At 34.7% G+C, this 19,299-nt stretch overlaps 2 protein-coding genes across 2 annotated transcripts; both read left to right on the forward strand.

Annotated features, from left to right (window-relative positions):
* The first annotated feature begins 5,556 nt into the window (after positions 1 to 5,556).
* Positions 5,557 to 12,306, forward strand: LOC142606715 (uncharacterized). Its single transcript, XM_075778052.1, has 6 exons — positions 5,557 to 5,689; positions 7,509 to 7,868; positions 7,970 to 8,464; positions 10,095 to 10,553; positions 10,741 to 11,238; positions 11,661 to 12,306. The coding sequence occupies exons 2-6, from the start codon at positions 7,518 to 7,520 to the stop codon at positions 12,222 to 12,224; spliced, it is 2,367 nt and encodes a 788-aa protein (XP_075634167.1). The 5' UTR covers positions 5,557 to 5,689; positions 7,509 to 7,517; the 3' UTR covers positions 12,225 to 12,306.
* A 2,319-nt stretch (positions 12,307 to 14,625) lies between these two features.
* Positions 14,626 to 16,962, forward strand: LOC142606935 (uncharacterized). Its single transcript, XM_075778312.1, has one exon. The coding sequence runs from the start codon at positions 14,626 to 14,628 to the stop codon at positions 16,948 to 16,950; it is 2,325 nt and encodes a 774-aa protein (XP_075634427.1). The 3' UTR covers positions 16,951 to 16,962.
* Positions 16,963 to 19,299: the final 2,337 nt, after the last annotated feature.

Raw genomic sequence — 19,299 nt, forward strand, 5'->3', positions numbered from 1 at the left:
ACACCAACTCAAGTCACCTTCCACCTCTTACCCATTTTTATTCTTTAATATATATACACATGTAGCAGGAGAGAGAGAGCTAATATAGTCCATGGTGTTTACTCTTTTTTAGTGTGGTAAAAATTGAACCTTATCCTATAACATGCCTCTACCATGGATATGAAGCACATAGGCAAATTCTATCCTTCAATCAAATCTTCTTTCAATTCCATTGTGTCTATCAAGTCACAGACCAAAACATTTTGATATTGATAGTTTTGCGGAGAAATTACTTTAAAATTGTTGGGATTAGGTACCTATAAAAAAAAAAAGGTACCCCATCTAGATCTATCCCCCCCCAAAAAAAAAAGAAAAAAAGATTTGTCTTTCATTTTTCACCTTGCATCTAAATCCACATTATAGGATCTTCATTACCTCGATGCTCCACACATATGATTATATGAAGCATTAGCGCCAATTTTGCATCTAGGAATATGTTGGGGAATTACTTTGATCCGAGAACCCAAAACAACAAAGACCCTAGTAAGTTAGCAATTTCAAGCCTTACTTTGCTTAGAGAGCAAGGTTAAGGAGATGCAAATCACATATACACATCACTCCAACTTTCTTTTCCATACATAGCTTCTTCCAATTTAACCAATGCATTTTACGCTTAAAGTCACATTGTTCCTACCAAAATTTTTATATCATAGTATTCAAATTAGTTATAAAAAATTAAATAAAAAAAAACCATCTGGCAAGAGGAAACAACTCATCACAAATGCAGGGATGGACTGAGCTATGATTTTCAATAAAATATCCCTCCAAACTTGAGATAACAATTTCTTCTTCCATCTTTGTATTTTTCTCCCTGCCTGCTCTTTAATAGCAAAAAATGCTCATCTTTTTCCCCCACCTCTTTGTGGATAATTGGTAAAAGGATAGCTTCACTAGTAATATCACTAATACAATTAGTAATCATTTCATAATGTTTTTCAATGTGTCCATCAAAAAGAATATCATAATGTTTTTTCATAAATACATGCATGCATTGCTAATTGAGTTTAATAACTATCAACTACTATAGTACTATATTGTCAAATATTTTTTTTAAATCTCTTCTTTTTTTTTTCACACTAAAACCCTGCTTGCCCCTGTAGGCTAGAACAGTCATTTTCTTTTGTACATCATATCAATCAAGATCTCATCCTCGTATACTAATATGTATGATATATGTGGTCCCAAAGTATACTCTAATGAACACTTTCTGTCCCAAAAACATGTTGCAATAGGTCTTGCTCACATGCTGTGAGACACTGATCATGGAAAAACCTCATAGTTATATCGTATTTATAGATCTGAACATGTGACTACCATTTAATTTTGCTTAACAAGTATGCTTTCTGTGTGGTCTGGAGACAGGGTTCCTCTATCGGATCCTAGGATTAGAAACTAAACCCAGAGACACAATTTTATGAATTATATATTATCTGTATCAGACATATCTATTATCAGCTAATTAATTGTGTGTGCTTGGGACTTGCTTATAAACTAGTTTTTTACTTTTTAGTTTTAATGAACCACTATTTAAAACTTTACTTTTTCAAAGTATACTTTCAGATTTTTTTTTTTTTGAATTTACAAGTGGTCTTTTGTTACAGTGACATCTAAGATGTCCGAACACTTCATTTAAAGTATCGTATTAGGGTCGTTTCCATGTCATGCACGTGTCGTAACAATATCTTATCTACCGTATCATGTTATAATTTTTTTTTTGCCATGTCCTTGTTATAGATTTTAGTTCCACGGTTTATCTCCTAAATTCTTCCAACTTCAAGAAAAAAAAAAATGTAGAGCACAAGTTTAGAGAAGTGGTAAACACCATTACTAATACTTGTAACTGTAACAAATTGACTCAGGATATTGTGATGGATCAAAGCCTTTCATGACTACAGTAGAGAGCGCAAGTTTAGAGTAGCAATTGTCAACGACAATCTGTGGAAAAGAGGACATGCATCAAGCTGAATCTTTTGTAACCCATTTTATTCCACGCTTCGGGAACTTGCTCTTGAATTAGCTTTTGACAATTCAGATGTAACAATTATTCATTTTGTACGTTCAATAAAGTAATGATTTATTTTATTTTATTTTTAATTAAAAAATTTGTTGAAGGAAAGAGATGGCATCTCCAATAATGTTTTGTGAGCATCCCACACGTGAGCCAAACACAAGAGTGTTTTAAACCTCGGATTTAAACATGCCCCCAACCATCGATGAGACTTGAATTCAAGCGCTTACGGGGAGAAATCTGAGCTCATACTACTCCACCAACAAACTTTAGTGGTATTAATGTTTTATTTCTTTCTTAAAAAAATATATTAGTGCTTTAAAAAAAAAAAATTCATATTAGAATCTCTCTCTCTCTCTCTCTCTCTCTCTCTCTCTCTCTCTATATATATATATATATATATATATATAAAAGTAAAGAAAAACAACTATTGATCTATCAAGAGGCATGTCTCGAATTCAACCAATAAAATGAGAACCCGGGAAGGGAATGGCATATTTGATAGTTGATATAGCTTTTTTCTTATCTATATCTATACTATTATTTAAAGGGCTTCCCGTGTTTGGATTTCTCATTTTTTTAGTTCAACAATACCTTTGCACTTCTATGTTTAAGTAGAGACAAAACTAAAGGACACTACGGTAAAAATACAACTCTAACTTCCACTAAAACATTGCCTAAAAAATAAGACCACTCTTCTATTAATTTTTAAATTGATTTATTCACTTATAAATCAGATTTTCAAAATATAAATTATATATATAATAAAAAATACAGTTTTTTTTCTACAAAATAAGATCACTTAAAAAAAAAAAAGCCTCATCACACGCGCTTTAAGAAACTTCTTCTGTTTTGATTCCTAATTTTTTAGTTCAAAAATGCCTCTACACCCCTATGTTTAAGTAGAGACAAAATTAAAGGACAATTTGAAAAAAATGCAACTCTAACTCCCACTAAAACATTGCCTAAAAAATAGGACCACTCTCCTATTAATTTTTAAATTAATTTATTCACTTATAAATTAAATTTTCAAAATAAAAACTATATATATATAAAATAAAAAAATACAAATTTTTTTTTACAAAATAAGACCACTTAAAAAAAAAAAGCTTCATTGCACGCATGAAGCGCATGTGATAAGGCTAGTAATGAATGAAAATTTTGTTATAATTCAAACCTCACATGAAGCGGTTGTTATCTAAGAAATTGTTATATAAAAAATTTCTTTTGTAACAAAAACTATATTTATCATTTGTAAAGTTTTCATTCATCATTATTGGAAGTTACTATATTTTTCAATTACAAAAATATTTAGGGGTTTGATGATATTTATACCAAAAAATTATTTCACTCATAGATGCATAAATTTCATCACATCCTAGGTTTTTTTGTGATTGAAAAATATAGCAACTTTGAATAATAATGAATGAAATTGTTGTTATGATTCAAACCTCACATGAAGTGGTTGTTATCTAATAAATTGTTGTAAAAAAATTTCTTTGTAACATAAGGCACATATATATCATTTGTATAATTCTATGTGAAATTCAATTTACATTTTTTTTTTATAATTATTAATTTACTTCATAAAAAATGTTATGAAGGTAGTTGTTAAATTTTAAATTTAAGCTTTTTTTAACTTTTTTTATAGATGTGTAGTAAGTGGTTAACTTTTAGGATTTAAAAACTAAATTTTAGGATTAAACAAAAATTGATAATTGTTATTAAGCGCATGCTCAGAGGCTCTTCTATTTTTTTGCGTAAAAGTTAATAATTTGCATCCATTATAATTTGGGATTACTATATTTTTCAATCACAAAGGAATCTAGGGGTGTGATGAAATGCATAATATTTATCACACCACAAATGCATAATACTCATTACAACCCTAGATTTTTTTGTGAATGAAAAATGTAGTAATCTCAAATTATAATAGATGTAAATTATGAACTTTTATGTAAAAAAATAGAAGAGTCTCTGAGCAAGCGCTCACGAGCGTACTCAGAGTCTAGTAATTCTAAAGGTAGTGCCTGCCATGACATTTAGATCAAATACTAATGAGAGTATTCATGTGCATTCCTCACATGAAATAGTGAATATATTATCAAAAGGTTAAAGTAGAGGCATGCGAATAAATGAGTATTGAAACATGAAAAATCATTATCTTTTGGAGTCACCCATGAAATAATCTCATGCACCATGTAGACATATCATATAAGATTTGCATTTTGATATTTTAACTTGATCATGCATCCCATGTACATGGAACAATGGTTAAGTATTCTTACGATCAAATCAAATCATCAAATGCATTATTGTGCATAGATTGTGATTAATTTTATGTTTTGACTCATATATGTGTTATTTGAAGGGGTATTTGTTTGTTTTTATTTTTTTAAGTTGATGTTAATTTTAATTTTTGTGGGGACACATCCATAGTTTAATCTCTAACTTTAGATATACCGTGTAAGATTGTAGTTATCACAGCATTCGAATACACACCTAAAACATGCACATGCACCCTTCTTCCATAACGCACAAAAGGACAACTTTTATATGGTTTTAGGAGATTTGTTTGCTATCCTACTATGATCTATTAATTTCTTGGATTCATTGTTAATTTAGTGTGAAGTGACCTTATGCCACCTTTGGCATGATGGTTACTTCACAAGTATAAGTTCTTATGAGATAGGGGGACAATGATCGAGATTTAAGTTTCCAAAAAAGAACTTTATACACATACATTTAGATTATATTAGAGTAAAATTTCTATCTTAGAAAAATACACATCTTACTTGATTTGATTTGCTTTCACTATTTGGTTATTTTCCATATACGATTTGACTTGATTTCACTACCAAATTGACTTTTCATATTCGATTTGATTTGCTATTTAATTTTATACTTCCTGAATAAAAAAACAAGATTCTTCTTAAGTTTTCATATCTCTTAATTATTGGAGAGAAAAGAGACTTTATTTGGTTTTTTTTTTTTTTTGTTGAAAATTTGATAGTTACAATGGGGATAATTGGAACCCATAAACAGTAGCCTAATGGCTCTAATATCTGCCGACACTAATGGAAGTTAATCCATTTAATCATGCAAGATTAAGTGTTTAACACGGGAAAGAAATTATTCAGTCATCCTAACAACATCAATGTTACCTAGTGGTCTTCTTAGTCAATAATATTATGCGATGTGTTATAATTTATTTAGTTAGATCTTAGTCACTATCTTAATAATAAAAATGAAAATGAAGAAGAATTTAAAATTAAAAAAAAAAAACCTTCACCTTTATGGTTACCACCACAACCACTACCACCACCACCACCACCGTGCCCAACTCAAAGTCTACTATTACGGTCAATAATATTGTGCCACGTGTAAAATCTTAGGCACGTGTCTGCATCATATCGGTGTAATAAAACCATTGCTTTGTATTATACACGCACGTGAATCGCAAGTGCACAAAATGTAATAAAAGAACCCCCAAAAAAAAAAAAAAAAAAATACATAGCCATACATAGGATATTAGTAATAGGAGTTTTGGCATGAGAAGGTAAACTGTGAAACAAAGAAGAGAACGGAGGCGGAGACGAAGACTTACTACTGTTCCGTCCTTTTTCTCCACCGCATTCTCAGGTAATCACTATTCTCTCCATTTTCCTCTCCAATCTCCGTTTTCGAATTTCCATCTCTATTTGATTCGTTACGTTAAATTTTTTCTTTCGGTTTGTTAAGCGATCATTCCCTAAAAACTGTTCTGCTAAGCCTTCGGGCTCTGTGTGAATCTCTCTCTCTCTCTCTCTCTCTCTCTCTCTCTCTATATATATATATATAAATTATTAACGATGAGCTTAACAATATATAGGGCTTGGAGTTTGGACCGTTTATGTTTGTTATATCATTGTGGCCTTTCCTAAATAGTGATTATAAAAGTATACTAAAAACTTGAGCTTATAATTCTTCATTATATCACTCATTTACTACATTTTTTATTATTATTATTTTGAACTGCATATGTTTGCTTGTTAGCCATGACAATGAAGTTTTTTATTTTTTATTTTATATAATTATATAATTATATTTATATATATTATATTTATTTTTAAGTGTATGTTAATGAAGTTATAAATTCAAATAGTTTGAATTTAATAGGTAGAGAATAATGTACATATTGTGTGGTTGCAGAAAAGAATACATGTGACTAACCGTAATTAATCTGTTGCCTGCGAGCAATTACATTGTATGTTATAGCAAACAGTAAGGCCGGAACATAGGAATTGTATTGAGATTGTTGAGAACTTTAGTCTTGGAGTTGGATTGAGGTTTCTCTTATTTGGGGGGCTCATACATTTGTAAATTTTATTACGTTGTGTCGATTCTTGCCCGTGAAAGGGTAATATGGAAAACCTGATATAAAGAGCTTCTTGGATGGTGTTCGCTTTGAGGAGGAAAGGGAATTCTTAGCTTGTGGTTTAAAGCGTGTTTGAGTAGATGATCATTTGTATATAGTGATGTAGGACTGAAATTATAGAGGGTTCTGATGCCAATTTGATGCATAGGGTTCTCGATAAGTACTTGAAGGATTCTTGAATTGAGTTTTAATTACTAGAAATTAAAGGGAAGGATGTTGAGGAGGTTGGGAAATATCTTTAGTTGTGTTGTGCTGACTAGAAATGCTTCCAGCCAAAGATTACTTTTGGTCTGTACCATGGTAGGCCTATTCCCCCCATGGAAGTCAATGACGAGCCAAGCAATCTCCTAGGCTCCTGGGCAAGGCAAGGTGCCTTTACCGAGGCACTTGCCTTTAGAGCCTAGGCAAGCGAGGAAAGAGCACCAGCTTAGATTGTGTGTGTTTTAATTTTAATTTATTTTTAAGTTTATAGTAAAACATATTGTTAGATTATTAATTTACAGATTGTTGTTGTAAAACCTTTAATTAATTTATAAAGCTTGTTGTAAAACTTATTGTTTGAATTAATTAATGGAGCCTAAACTGTGTTAAGTGGCTTAAGCCTACCTTGAAATCAATTAATGAACCTAATTTTGTTGTGCCAACATGTCAGAAACACTTGATTATAACATTTCATTATATTAGATACATATGATTAAGTTTTTTATGTATAATAACTATATTTAGAATTTGGCTCCTTGCTTTAATCAGGCTAGCGCCTTTTTGCAAGGCCTTGGTGCCTTAAGGTCACCTTTTGCCTTTGACTACCCCCCTCAAACCAGAAAATGTAGCAAATAGGAAAAAAAATGCATTGCATATAATTCCTTTCAATGGCCCATTCGGCCACTGGTGTGACATGTTGGTGTTCCTGCCATATGATGTTAGGCAATGTTCAATCAGAATCAATGAGAATGAATTTATTGGCAGCCTAGGATTGTTTGTCTTTTAAATGTAATTAACAGAACATGTCAACATGGTTTTTACTACATGATTGAAAATTTTCAGGAACAAGGAATGTATCATAAAGTATACGAGACTCGAAGTTACAATGCTAAGGACAAGGTAAAATACGTGGCATGGACGAGTGAGATGGACCGTTGCCTTGCTGAGATTCTTGTTGAGGAAGTGAAAAAGGGAAACAAGATAGACAGCACTTTGAAGCCTGCAGCTTACAGAGCAGCACTTACAGCCTTAAATGAAAATTTTGGCCTTGATTTGACAAAAGAACATATTAGAAATCGGCTAAAAACATGGAGGAAGCAATTTGGGATCTTAAAGGAGCTCCTTTCTCATAAAGGATTTAAGTGGGATGAGACACGAAAGATGGTTATTGCAGATAATTCTGTCTGGAATGACTACAGCAAGGTGTGGATTCATGCACTATGATGCTATAATTATGCACTTGATCAGGGTAATACTAAACTCTAATTGGTTATAATTATTTCATAGTCTTATTTTACCTGCAGGCACATCCTGATGCCAAGCAGTTCCGTGCAAAGTTCATTGAAAATTATGATGAATTGTGTATTATTATTGGCAATGATCAAGCAATGGAAAGCGTTTCTGATAGTGATACTGAAATTAATGTGGACTTGACAGTCGGTAGGGAGGGTGTGGATGCAGGCATTGTGTCTGAGATTCAGAGTGATGACAGGCATACAAAAAACTTAAGGTGGACAGAAGAAATGGATCGTTGCCTTGGTAAGATTCTTGTGGAACAAGTGAATAAGGGAAATAAAATAGATAAAATTCTACAGCGGGAAGCATACGATGCTGCTGTTTTGGCTTTAAATGAAAGATTTGGGCCTGATTTGACAAAAGAACACATTAGAAATCGCCTGAGGACTTGGAGGAAGCAGTATTTGATCTTGAAGGAACTCCTTTCTCATAGTGGTTTCAAATGGGATGCAATGCAGAAGATGATCATTGCAAGTGATTCAGTATGGGATGACTATGTCAAGGTATGTCTCATTTTGAACAAACACTTGTAGGTGTGATATTTGTGGGACCTTTTAAGAATTCATACATTGAAATTTTCAAATCTCATTTTTTGGTAACACTTATTTGCGTATGTAATATCTTTTTGAATAATAATTATATTGTAGCAAATAATTGTGTGTAGCAAATGAACTGTTTCAAATAATTTGTTCTTCTTGAAGGCAAAAAACAAAAAGAATGAAAAGAAAGCTGATAACATATGAAGCACTATGGCGAAAGGGAGAAACATGCATACTATGAGCACACTTCGCTATAGGAAGTAGAGCTTTTGCGATATAGTTTTAACTGAAAAGCTCTTTAGCGTTTTGAATGTTTGGCGAATTACAGTGAATGGTGTTATAAAATTATGAATTTATAAATAATATCCACATACAAATTACCCCGTTTGGTTTGATCGTATCACATAGTACTACACCATTTTCGATTTGCCACATTTTGACCCCCTAAAGTTTGGATTAAAATTAAATCGTTAATGTGTCATTGCACAGAACCCTAACCATTTTATTTTAATCCAAACTTTTGGGGATCAAAATGTAGCAATTGAAAATGGTGTAGTACTAAACTGAATTCTAAACACCCCCCCCCAAAACACACACACACACACACATAAAATTTGGCTTGCATTTAGTTTCTTTTTGAAGGTCAAGAGAAATAAAGGATGTGAAGCCACAATGAGAAAAAATAAATTTGAAGTATCCCATCACATTCTAACTTCAAATTTATCATACAAATCATTCTAACTACCAATAAAGTGTATAAGCATATTTCCTTGCAACTCAATTCCTAATTTGTTTACCATTAATGCCATTGAACTCTAGCTCATACAGTACCTCCTTCCCATGTAAGAGCAAGATGCAAGATAAGGTTGTGGGTCAAAGACGTGTGTATAATTACCAAAAAAAAAAAGTGTATCATCAATCCAAAAGTCCCTGAAAATATTCTATTATCTGAACAGATGACTGTTTCAGATGGTATCTTTGTTGTAAGAGCAAGGTGTAGGATAAGGTCGTGGGTTCAAAGACCCAATAGTGCTTGTGTAATTACCAACAACAAAAGAAAGAGCATCATTAATCCAAAACTCTATTAAAAATATCCTATCATCTGAACAGCCAAAAGAACCAAAAAAGAGAAGGTAAAATCTTATATCTGAAACAGTCATCTGTCATAACCTAGTTGACATCCATTACAGAATGTGTTGATTTAGTCAGAGTTTATCTAGGAGGTCATATAATTTGATTGCCTGTAGAATAAAATTGCCATTGTGCCACTATGATATCCTATTACAAAATGGGAGGGAGATAAACCAATCAGACAATGACAAAAACCATTTAGTCAATTCAGAAACATACTCAATTGACAGGACATATAAAAGCCTCTAGTTCTTGAAATCCAAGTTTGAAGTTGATTTCTATTATGCTAAAGTGGTAACTCTCTTTTTCAGATGTAAATTTAGTGATAAAAAATGATCTCTGTTTTCTCAAAATGAATGTCAAGTACGTATTATGTTGGTATTCAAATTGGGTCCTTCCTCCTGTTGTAGTAATGCTTGACTATGACCATGTCATATTGCTAAGTCTTCTATGTACTCTACAGACTCACCCTGATGCCAGGATTTTCCGCAATCGATTTATTCAAAACTATGATCAGTTGTTCATTATCTTTGGTGATTCTCATGAGGCTGCAGAGCCTGTTGATGTTATTGATGTCTCCCCTGTTCGATGTGGTGGAAAGGCAAAAGATCTAGGGAAGAACGTGAGGTGGACATTTGAAATGGATCGCTGCCTCGGCAAAGTTCTTGTTGAGCAAGTGATACTTGGAAATAAAAACAGATTAGATAATAAATTCAAACCTGCCGCATATGAAGCGGCTGTATTCGCTATAAAGGAGCGATTTCATCTTGACTTGACAAAGGATCATGTTAGGAACCGTCTCAAAACATGGAAGAAACAGTATGATATTTTGCAAGAACTCTTGGATCAGAGGGACTTTGAATGGGATGAGAGACGGAAGATGGTAATTGCAAATGACTCAGCTTGGAATGAATATGTCAAGGTACCTAACATGCTTGATAAATTTGTTATAATAATACTTCATATAGAAAGTTAGGGCTGCGCCCTTTATTGCACTTTCTTAATGAATCTTATTGAAAAGAAGCATTTCATATACAAAGTTGCATGTGGATCTTTTCATCATAATACGTACAGGGGGATGATTTTGATTTTTAACTGTTTTTATACAGATAAACCCTGATGCTAGGACTGTTCAAGGACGAGTCATCAACAACTATGAGGAGTTGTGTGTTATTATTGGTTGCAATGATCCACCTGAAAGCTCAGTAAATATAGCTGAGAATAATTTGGATTTAATTGCTGAGAATGAAGCAGTAGTTGCTGAGGAAAGGTACTATAATGAGGTTGACAATGCAAAAGATAAAGGAAAGTACATATCTTGGACAGATGAGATGGATCGATGCTTAACACAGTTGCTAGTCCAGCAAGTGATGTTGGGAAATAAGCTTGATAAAATTTTTAAGCCTGTAGCTTATATGGCTGCTCTTACAGTTCTCAATGAGAAGTTTGGGTTGGACTTGACAAAGGAAAACATAAGAAACCGGTTGAAGACATGGAAGAAACAGTATGGACTTGTTAAGGAACTCCTCTCCCATGGTGGGTTTGAGTGGGATGAGAGATATAAGATGGTTGTCGCAACTGACTCTGATTGGAATGAATACATCAAGGTACATGTTTTGTTCCTTCAAAGATTCAGTGTTACAGATGCAATTTTTTCAATCATTTATGTAGTTCCACCATTGCAATTCAATGTGCAACTTCTAAATATGACGATAAATTCACTTTTCAGTCTCTTGGACTCCACCGGTAAAAATGTTTGGATGTAAACTCATCTTTGTAAATGATCAGACTTGAGTGTTGTTGGATGAGCCTATTTTGCCTGTTGTTTTTAAATTCCAAAATTTTGTTTCTCCCATTTTCTTTTTTCTGATGTTTTTTTAAGTAAAAGAAAAACTGAAACCTAATTGTGATTATGGAGTGCTGAGTGCACCTCTAGAGAATGATTTTCTCCAGTTGCGTTAAAACATTCTTAATCTTTTCAGATTCGTACTTTGTCATGCATTACTTAATTAATGTGTACAAATTTCAGAGGTCTCCGGATGCAAGGCAATTGCGAGCCAGGTCTATTGAAAATTATGATGACTTGCGAATAATAGTTGGCAATGAGGCACCAGATGGACATTGGTTTGAAGCTGGTGCCACACTTAGACTTGAAGGCAATTCTACTTTCAACGATGAAGAGCACGTTGAAACCCCGGTACAGATGTTTCCTAATGAAGAAATGTCACATGAAGATACTAGTGATGGCATGCAAGGTTCATCTCAGCAGACAAGGGCTAGGCCTTCTTCATCATCTCATTCCAAACGGCTGTTGAAGAGGAGACGTTCAAGTGATGTTATGTTAAAAATGATGAGTGCCATGGCTGCAGATATTGGTAGAATAGCCGATGCATTGGCGGAAAATAATAAGACCGTGTGCTTGGATGAACTGTTTGAAATGGTACAAACAATACCTGGCTTTGATGACGATCTTATTATTGAGGCATGTGAATATCTTTCTTTTGATGAGAGGAGGGCAATGATGTTCATGAAGTTGAATGAGAGGTTAAGAAAAAAGTGGTTATTAAAACGTTTGCGTGGTCAGGGTAATTAGAATGCCTTGTTAATTTTGTCGATATATAGTTCTCATTTTGTGAATGGGTTGAACATGAATAAAATATTCATTTTTCCTCTCATAGATTTTTCTCCACTTTTGTTGGCTTGCCTATTGGAATTGTGGTTGCTGGGACTGGATATGAATTGATTTATAGCCCATTCTTTCAGATCTTGGGGGTTGCTGGGACTGGATATGAATTGATTTATAGCCCATTCTTTCAGATCTTGGGGGTTTTCTAGACTAGTCTGAAGCTAAAACCAGGTCTTTCTAACAAAGCATGCAACTTTTGTGTGTGCAGCACAGCTTAGGGACAATTTGGTGCTTATAAAACAGGGTTATATCAGTTTGTGATGTACACCTATGGGCTCATTGAAATGAGCCACGGCCTAGGGATAACTTCTTATATACTTCTGGACAAAGTTTTGTTACAAAATTGGTTGTAGTATAAAGCTACAAACCTTATTCAATATCTTTTTATTGGAGATGAATTTTGACGAATCAATTGATGGATCACATTTTCTTCTTATATACTCTATACTTGCAAAATTTTTATAAAATTAAAGATCAATAATTATGTCATCAATAAATTTTTTAAATTGCAAGTTTTTGTAGTTTAAAATTATGCATAAAATGTAAACTTATAAATTGTATAGTAAATAATATTCAATTGACACAAAATTTGATGTGTATTAAGAACATAAACAACATGTAATTCAACAGTTAGATTTTCAAAATATGTAATAATGTGAGTGATATTGAGTAAGGTTGTAGTCTTAGATTACAACTAATTGTGTAGCTAAATTTTGTCTTATACTTCTGCTCTATTTTGTTCTGTTTCCCTTCCTCCACCTCCCTTTTTTTTTAAAACAATATCTTAGAAGGCAATCACTTGCCACACTTATTTTCGTTACATGGGCCTTTCTACCAAAAATAGTAACTTACAAATGCGTTTATCAGAAGATTACCAGAAGGATAGTTCTCCGATTCCAATGCTCAACATAGAGTGACCTGCATAGCAAGAAACTTAGAGCATGTTCAAGCTTAGAATGCTGACATTATATTCTGTAGATCAAGACTGATCAACAGAGTAAAACTTGATAATGCATGATATCTCGTATACAAGCTTATCAGAGTTCATGCAGCTATATGACATGTCATATTTGATATTGCATCTATCTTCTCGGTTAAACTACAATTCGTCCACTTGTGTATTTATCTCTTAGTTTACTGGAGTTAGTTATAGGTAGTCTGTTTCTCAAATATAAAACAAGGGCAAAATTTGCTTAATAGTACTTTTTTAGAACAAAATTGGGTGAATAGCATATGTTTGAAGTTTTTTAGTTAGTTAGACTATTTTTGTAAGTCGAGTTTGGCAAACTCGACTTTGGGCTGGAAGTTGAGTTTTACAAACTCGACTTCCAAGCAATATTGATGCATCCTACTTGGTCCTGCTTGGAAGTTGTGTTTGTCAAACTTGAATTCTAGCCCAAACTTGAGTTTGCCAAACTCGACTTTCAAAAACAGTTTAACTAACTAAATAACTTCTTTCGTGTGCTGCTTTTCTAAAAACATATTGTTTGGCAAATTTTGCCATAAAACAAGGCTTGTAAGTGAACGCGCATCCTCTGTCTCAAATTTCCTGTCCAACATCATGTACCACCACTCAACTTGTGACTCGTGTCTCTTATTGCCCTTTCTGCTGAACTGTAGAGAAGAAGAAGGAAAACAAGAAGGTCTTACCTTTCCCATAGATTTTCCAAAAGGGGGAGAAACTCTTTCACACTTTATATTAATAAAGCACACTGTGTGAAAGAAACAGTACCGCCCGTTCCAAAAACTACTCTTATGTACTCGATGACTTAAGACTTTGTGTACATCGTGATTGGTGGTACTGCATGTGAAAAAAACCTCTTCTAATCATTCTCCTCCCCAAGTTTTCATAACCATCCAACAAAGAACAATAATAGTCCAACTCAGAGAAAAACCCCCCATAGCTTTCCACCCTGTTTTCTGTCTGGCTTGCTGGCTGCAGTAGTCTCTCTTGCAAAATTTTCAAGACAAGGACAAGGTGCTATGTATGCTAGCTGAAAACTTGCCACCTCATCGAAGTCTCTCAATTTTGTTTGAAATGGGAGACATGAGTCATATCAAGAATAAGCTCAATAAGCTGGCTTTTGTTTCATGGAGGCGCTAGCTGCATGATCATATGCTTTCGTGTATCACGTTTCTCCCATAACATGTTAAAGTGCGTTCAAGTCTGTATTCTTTCCCACCTCGTTCTAAGAAACTTCAAGACCATGGCCGTGATCAGTTCTCAGCAGTGCACCAACTGAACCTCTATTATATTTATCCCACAACAGCCCACTCCTCCCAACAAAGAAGAGAGAAACACTCAGCAATGGCAAAACTCAGCCTACTGCTACAACTACTACCTGGACTTCTCATCTTGTTTACCCCTTCTCTCTCTTGTCCTGAACATCAAAAACTAGCCCTTCTTCAATTTAAAGCCTCTCTCATCAATGCTGCTACTTCTTTTTCACCAAAAAGCCCTCTTGCTTTGTTAGAATCATGGAATTCCAGCTTAGATTGTTGCCACTGGGACATGGTCAATTGTAGTTCTCGCTTTGATTCAAGGAATGTGGTTGCTCTATATCTGGAGGACCTTGTCTGGTGGAAGGAGCCCATAGTGCTGTCTTCCACCATCTTGACACCGCTCTTTCGCATTAGAAGCTTGACGCACCTTGTCATGTCTTGGAATCAAATACAAGGAGAATTGCCAGGTGACGGCTTCGCCAATCTGACAGAATTGGTTCATCTTGAACTGTGGAATAATGACTTCAATGGCTCCATTCCTTCCCAGCTTTTTCACTTGAAGCATCTTCAATATCTTGATATAAGTTCAAATTCATTTCAGGGAAATATCCCTAAGGAGATAGGGAATATGACAAAGTTGCAGCATTTGTTTCTTCGCAGCAACAAATTATTTGGGGAAATTCCATCTTCAATTCTATATTTAAAGGAATTGAAAACAATGGATTTGAGTTACAATTCATTGTCAATGGAAATTCCTGTCGATATTGGCAATCTAGCCAACATGACCAATTTGGACTTGAATTGCAACAAGCTCACGGGTACAATCCCATCAACCATACAGAATTTGACGAAATTGGAAATACTTCATCTGGAAAGCAACTTGCTCATTGGAGATATTCCATCCAAGCTGTTCAATATCAAGGGCTTGAAGAGCCTTCTTCTTGGAGGAAATAATCTCACTTGGAATAACAATGCAAAGATTGTGCCAAAGTTTACGCTATCTGAGTTGTCTATGAGGTCTTGTGGTCTTACAGGAGAAATTCCAAGTTGGATTTCTTCACAAAAGACACTTGAAATTATGGACTTGAGTGAGAACCAGCTAGAAGGAATGTTCCCACAATGGCTTGCTGAAATGGAGGTTGGAACTATAATTTTGTCAGATAACAATCTTACAGGTACTCTCCCACCTCACCTCTTCGACTCTCAAAAGTTATATGCTCTTTCCTTGTCCCGAAACAACTTTTATGGAGAACTTCCAAACAACATTGGTAATGCCACTACACTTGGGATTCTTACGTTGGCTAGAAATAATTTTTCAGGGAAGGTTCCTGAATCCATCTCCAAGATTTATGGCCTCTATTTATTGGACTTGTCACACAACAAATTTTCTGGCAACACTTTACCAGATTTTAGTTCCAACGTACAACTCCAAATCATTGATTTTTCTTCAAATGAATTCTCAGGTGAAATTCCAACCAATTTTTCCCAAGAAACAATAATCCTAGCTTTGGGAAAAAATGAGTTTTCTGGTAGATTGTCTAGAAACTTGACTAATATGAGCAAGCTTGAATACCTAGACATCCATGACAACAAAATCAAAGGTGAATTGCCTGACTTTATCTGCCAAATCTCCACCCTTCATATTTTAATTTTACGAAACAACTCTCTCCAAGGTTCAATCCCTTTTTGTATTTCCAATCTTTCCAGCCTCCAAATTCTTGATCTCTCAAGCAATCATCTTGTTGGAGAAATCCCTAAAGAGTTTGGAAATCTTGCTGGTATGATTGAAACACCTGATGGATTTTCGTATTTTAATGGTTTTGGAACAAATTATTACACCATTGGTACCAAGATTAATGATATGATAGTGAACTGGAAGAAGTCAAAACAAGGTCTATCATTTGACAACCTCAAGAACTACTCTTTGTTAGACTTGTCAATGAACCAACTTTCTGGTAAAATTCCAACTTCATTAGGAAGGCTGAAGGCTCTAAAGCTTCTCAATGTCTCACTTAACAATTTTTATGGGAGAATACCAGCAAGTATTGGTGATTTAAAAAATCTGGAGGGTTTAGACTTGTCACGTAACAATTTATCAGGTTCAATTCCACAATCGCTAGCAATGTTGCTACAACTGACTATTTTGGATGTGAGTAACAACAAGCTCACGGGTAAGATTCCAATTGGTAGCCAGATGGTTACAATGAATGATCCGAACTTTTATGCCAACAATAGTGGATTGTGTGGAATGCAAATTCAAGTGTTATGTCCAAAAGACTCATCATCAACAAAACCACCAGAGGTTGAGAGAAAAGAAACATGGTTCTCATGGGAAGGAATGGTGATTGGATATGTGGTTGCCTTCTTTGTAACTGTGGCAATCCTATATCTAACTGAGCATTATGTGTAAAACCTCCAAATCACCGTGGTCAACAAAGAAGGCAATAGGTATAAATTTATAGTCTCACAAGTTATGCATGCAGTCTATGGTCAAATAATAAAATCCTAGCTTTATAAAGGTTTTCAATTCAAATGTAAGAGGCAGACTAGCAACTATAACTAAGGTTAAGACTTAAGAACACCGTTTAGAACAGGGTGTCATGTTGTTTGTGGGGAATCCCTTTACAATTATTACAGATTATTGTTTCTAGTGTAGTATAGTAGATAGCGAGGCTTATTCTTATTGTCTTAGTGTTGTTCTATTTTTGTTGAGCAGCGGTTTTGTTTGTTTGTTTGCACCTCGTTGCAAGTTGTGTGGTTGCTTGTTGATGTAGGATTATTGATGCTGAATAAAATCTTGCTTTTTCATCCAAAAAAATATTTGTCATTAAAATTTTAGAATAAGGTGAGAGAGCAAATGAAAAGGAATATATAAGATATGACAATAACAACAACCAAGTCTTAGTCTGAAAAGATATCAGATATAAAATCCTCGTAAATTGTTCGCTCTCATTGTACAATACCTTTTTACTCTTTTTTTTTTCCTCTCTCTCTAGCCAAAAATATAAAATCTGTAGTCATTTTACAAATGTTTACAAGAAACTATTGTCATTGGAGTACATACTAGGCATACTGGCATTTCATCTTTAAGATTACATATGAACAATGGGCTTAAGTTGAAATGGCAAGAACTTCAGATGATGTTGTAATGTTCCATAAAGTTGTTTGGAACTGTTGGTTGGTAATTCTGCAGTTATGTTTTTATGTTTCACATCATAGATGCGACTTCCCGTAATTTTTTAAGGTGGCATAGCCCATTGCAAACCTCAAAGGTTTACTGAATGAGAATGCATTTAGCAACGATTATGGTTTTGGTATGTTCTGTATGATTTTTTTTTTTTTTTTTTTTGAGAAGGAAACTAATGGATTTTATTAGTGTACTTCAACTACATCCAATTGTAAAATCGGAATAATATAAGATGTGACATCTTCCATCCATACTTGAAAATCTGGTATGCATAATGCATTTCTAACCAGACTATGAGCAACCCTATTGCCATTTCTCTTAATGTGAGAATACAACAATCTTACAAAATTGTTTGCAAGCACTTTCCCTACTTCAATCAGTAAGCCCGTTGGTGATAATCTACGCTCCTCTGACTTCAAAGCTTGAATCAAGCCAAGAGAATCACCTTCGAAGATAGCACTACGAAATCCCAACTCAAACACAAAAGACAAAGCCTTGAAGGCTGCCAGCGCCTCAATCTCTTCAGCCTTGTATGCTTGAGGGATTTTTTGTGAGCAAGAAGCCAAAATATCCTCATTACTATCCCGTATCACCCCACCAATACCGGACATATTAGATGCACCAAAAACAGCACCATCAAAATTTATTTTCACCAACCCAACTGGCGGACAACTCCACCTCGTCCCTCCACTGCCATTGGTAACTGCCTGAACATTTGGGACCTGCAGATTGTCACGGAATTGTGCCAACATTTCCTGTGCATGCTCAGCCACTTGATGAAGCGAAACAACTTGTAATTGCAGTCGGGTTTTATTTCTTTGATTCCACACCAACCAAGCCATGTATGCAAACAGTTCTAGTGACTTCTCTTCTGCAATCAGCCAAGACAACAGCTCCTCGACATCCATAAACTCCACTGCAGACCTGAAATTTCATAAACTCCACCTTTGAACAAACTCTAGCCTTGCATCATCTGTAAGTGTCTCGGCCAAAAACACCACAGCGAGATTTTTTGCTCGTATGATTTCCACGAGCTCCCTCCCTGTACGCAGGTCCCCAAGCCCGCGACAGTTCCATGCTAAACAACTCATTGCTGTTGGCGAGGCTGGACAACAGCTCCCGCCACTACTGATGGTGATTTTTCGTTCCTGGGGTCAGCCTGAAACCTCTTTGCTGACACTACAGGAAGGTCTGCCTCTATTCTTGTAACTTTTTTTTTCCAAGAGGTTTCATTGTCTCTACCGTGTTACCCTTTATTTTTCTTTCTCTGCGTGTCCACGTAGAAGCACCACGGATTGGATCTGAATGGAGAGAACTAGCTTGTAGCGAGTCACGTGATTGTGTAAGTTGGGATAAATGCCTTAAATTGTCACGTGAGGTAGGGTTTTTTGTTGCTCTCTTGCCCGACCCCTGAAGTGCAGCCGCCCCAAACTCCTTAGCCAAACAAACTTCCTCATTATTTGCTTCCACATCAGATATGGTCACATTATTTTTGTTTAATTCCACCGTTATTTCCAAATCAGAAACAGACTCATTAATTTTGTTTGATTCCTCCATTATTTCCTCATTAAG

This window comes from Castanea sativa, chromosome 8 (genome assembly GCF_040712315.1).
Source record: "Castanea sativa cultivar Marrone di Chiusa Pesio chromosome 8, ASM4071231v1".
In the NCBI taxonomy this organism is placed as follows: domain Eukaryota; kingdom Viridiplantae; phylum Streptophyta; class Magnoliopsida; order Fagales; family Fagaceae; genus Castanea; species Castanea sativa.

Bases quoted from the DNA above. Each gene is read 5' to 3' on its own strand.
- LOC142606715 (XM_075778052.1), top strand. From the start codon at position 7,518: ATGTATCATAAAGTATACGAGACTCGAAGTTACAATGCTAAGGACAAG. The intron at 7,869-7,969 runs GTGTGGATTCAT...TTTTACCTGCAG, and splicing joins TCTGGAATGACTACAGCAAG to GCACATCCTGATGCCAAGCA. The intron at 11,239-11,660 runs GTACATGTTTTG...TACAAATTTCAG, and splicing joins ATTGGAATGAATACATCAAG to AGGTCTCCGGATGCAAGGCA.
- LOC142606935 (XM_075778312.1), top strand. From the start codon at position 14,626: ATGGCAAAACTCAGCCTACTGCTACAACTACTACCTGGACTTCTCATC.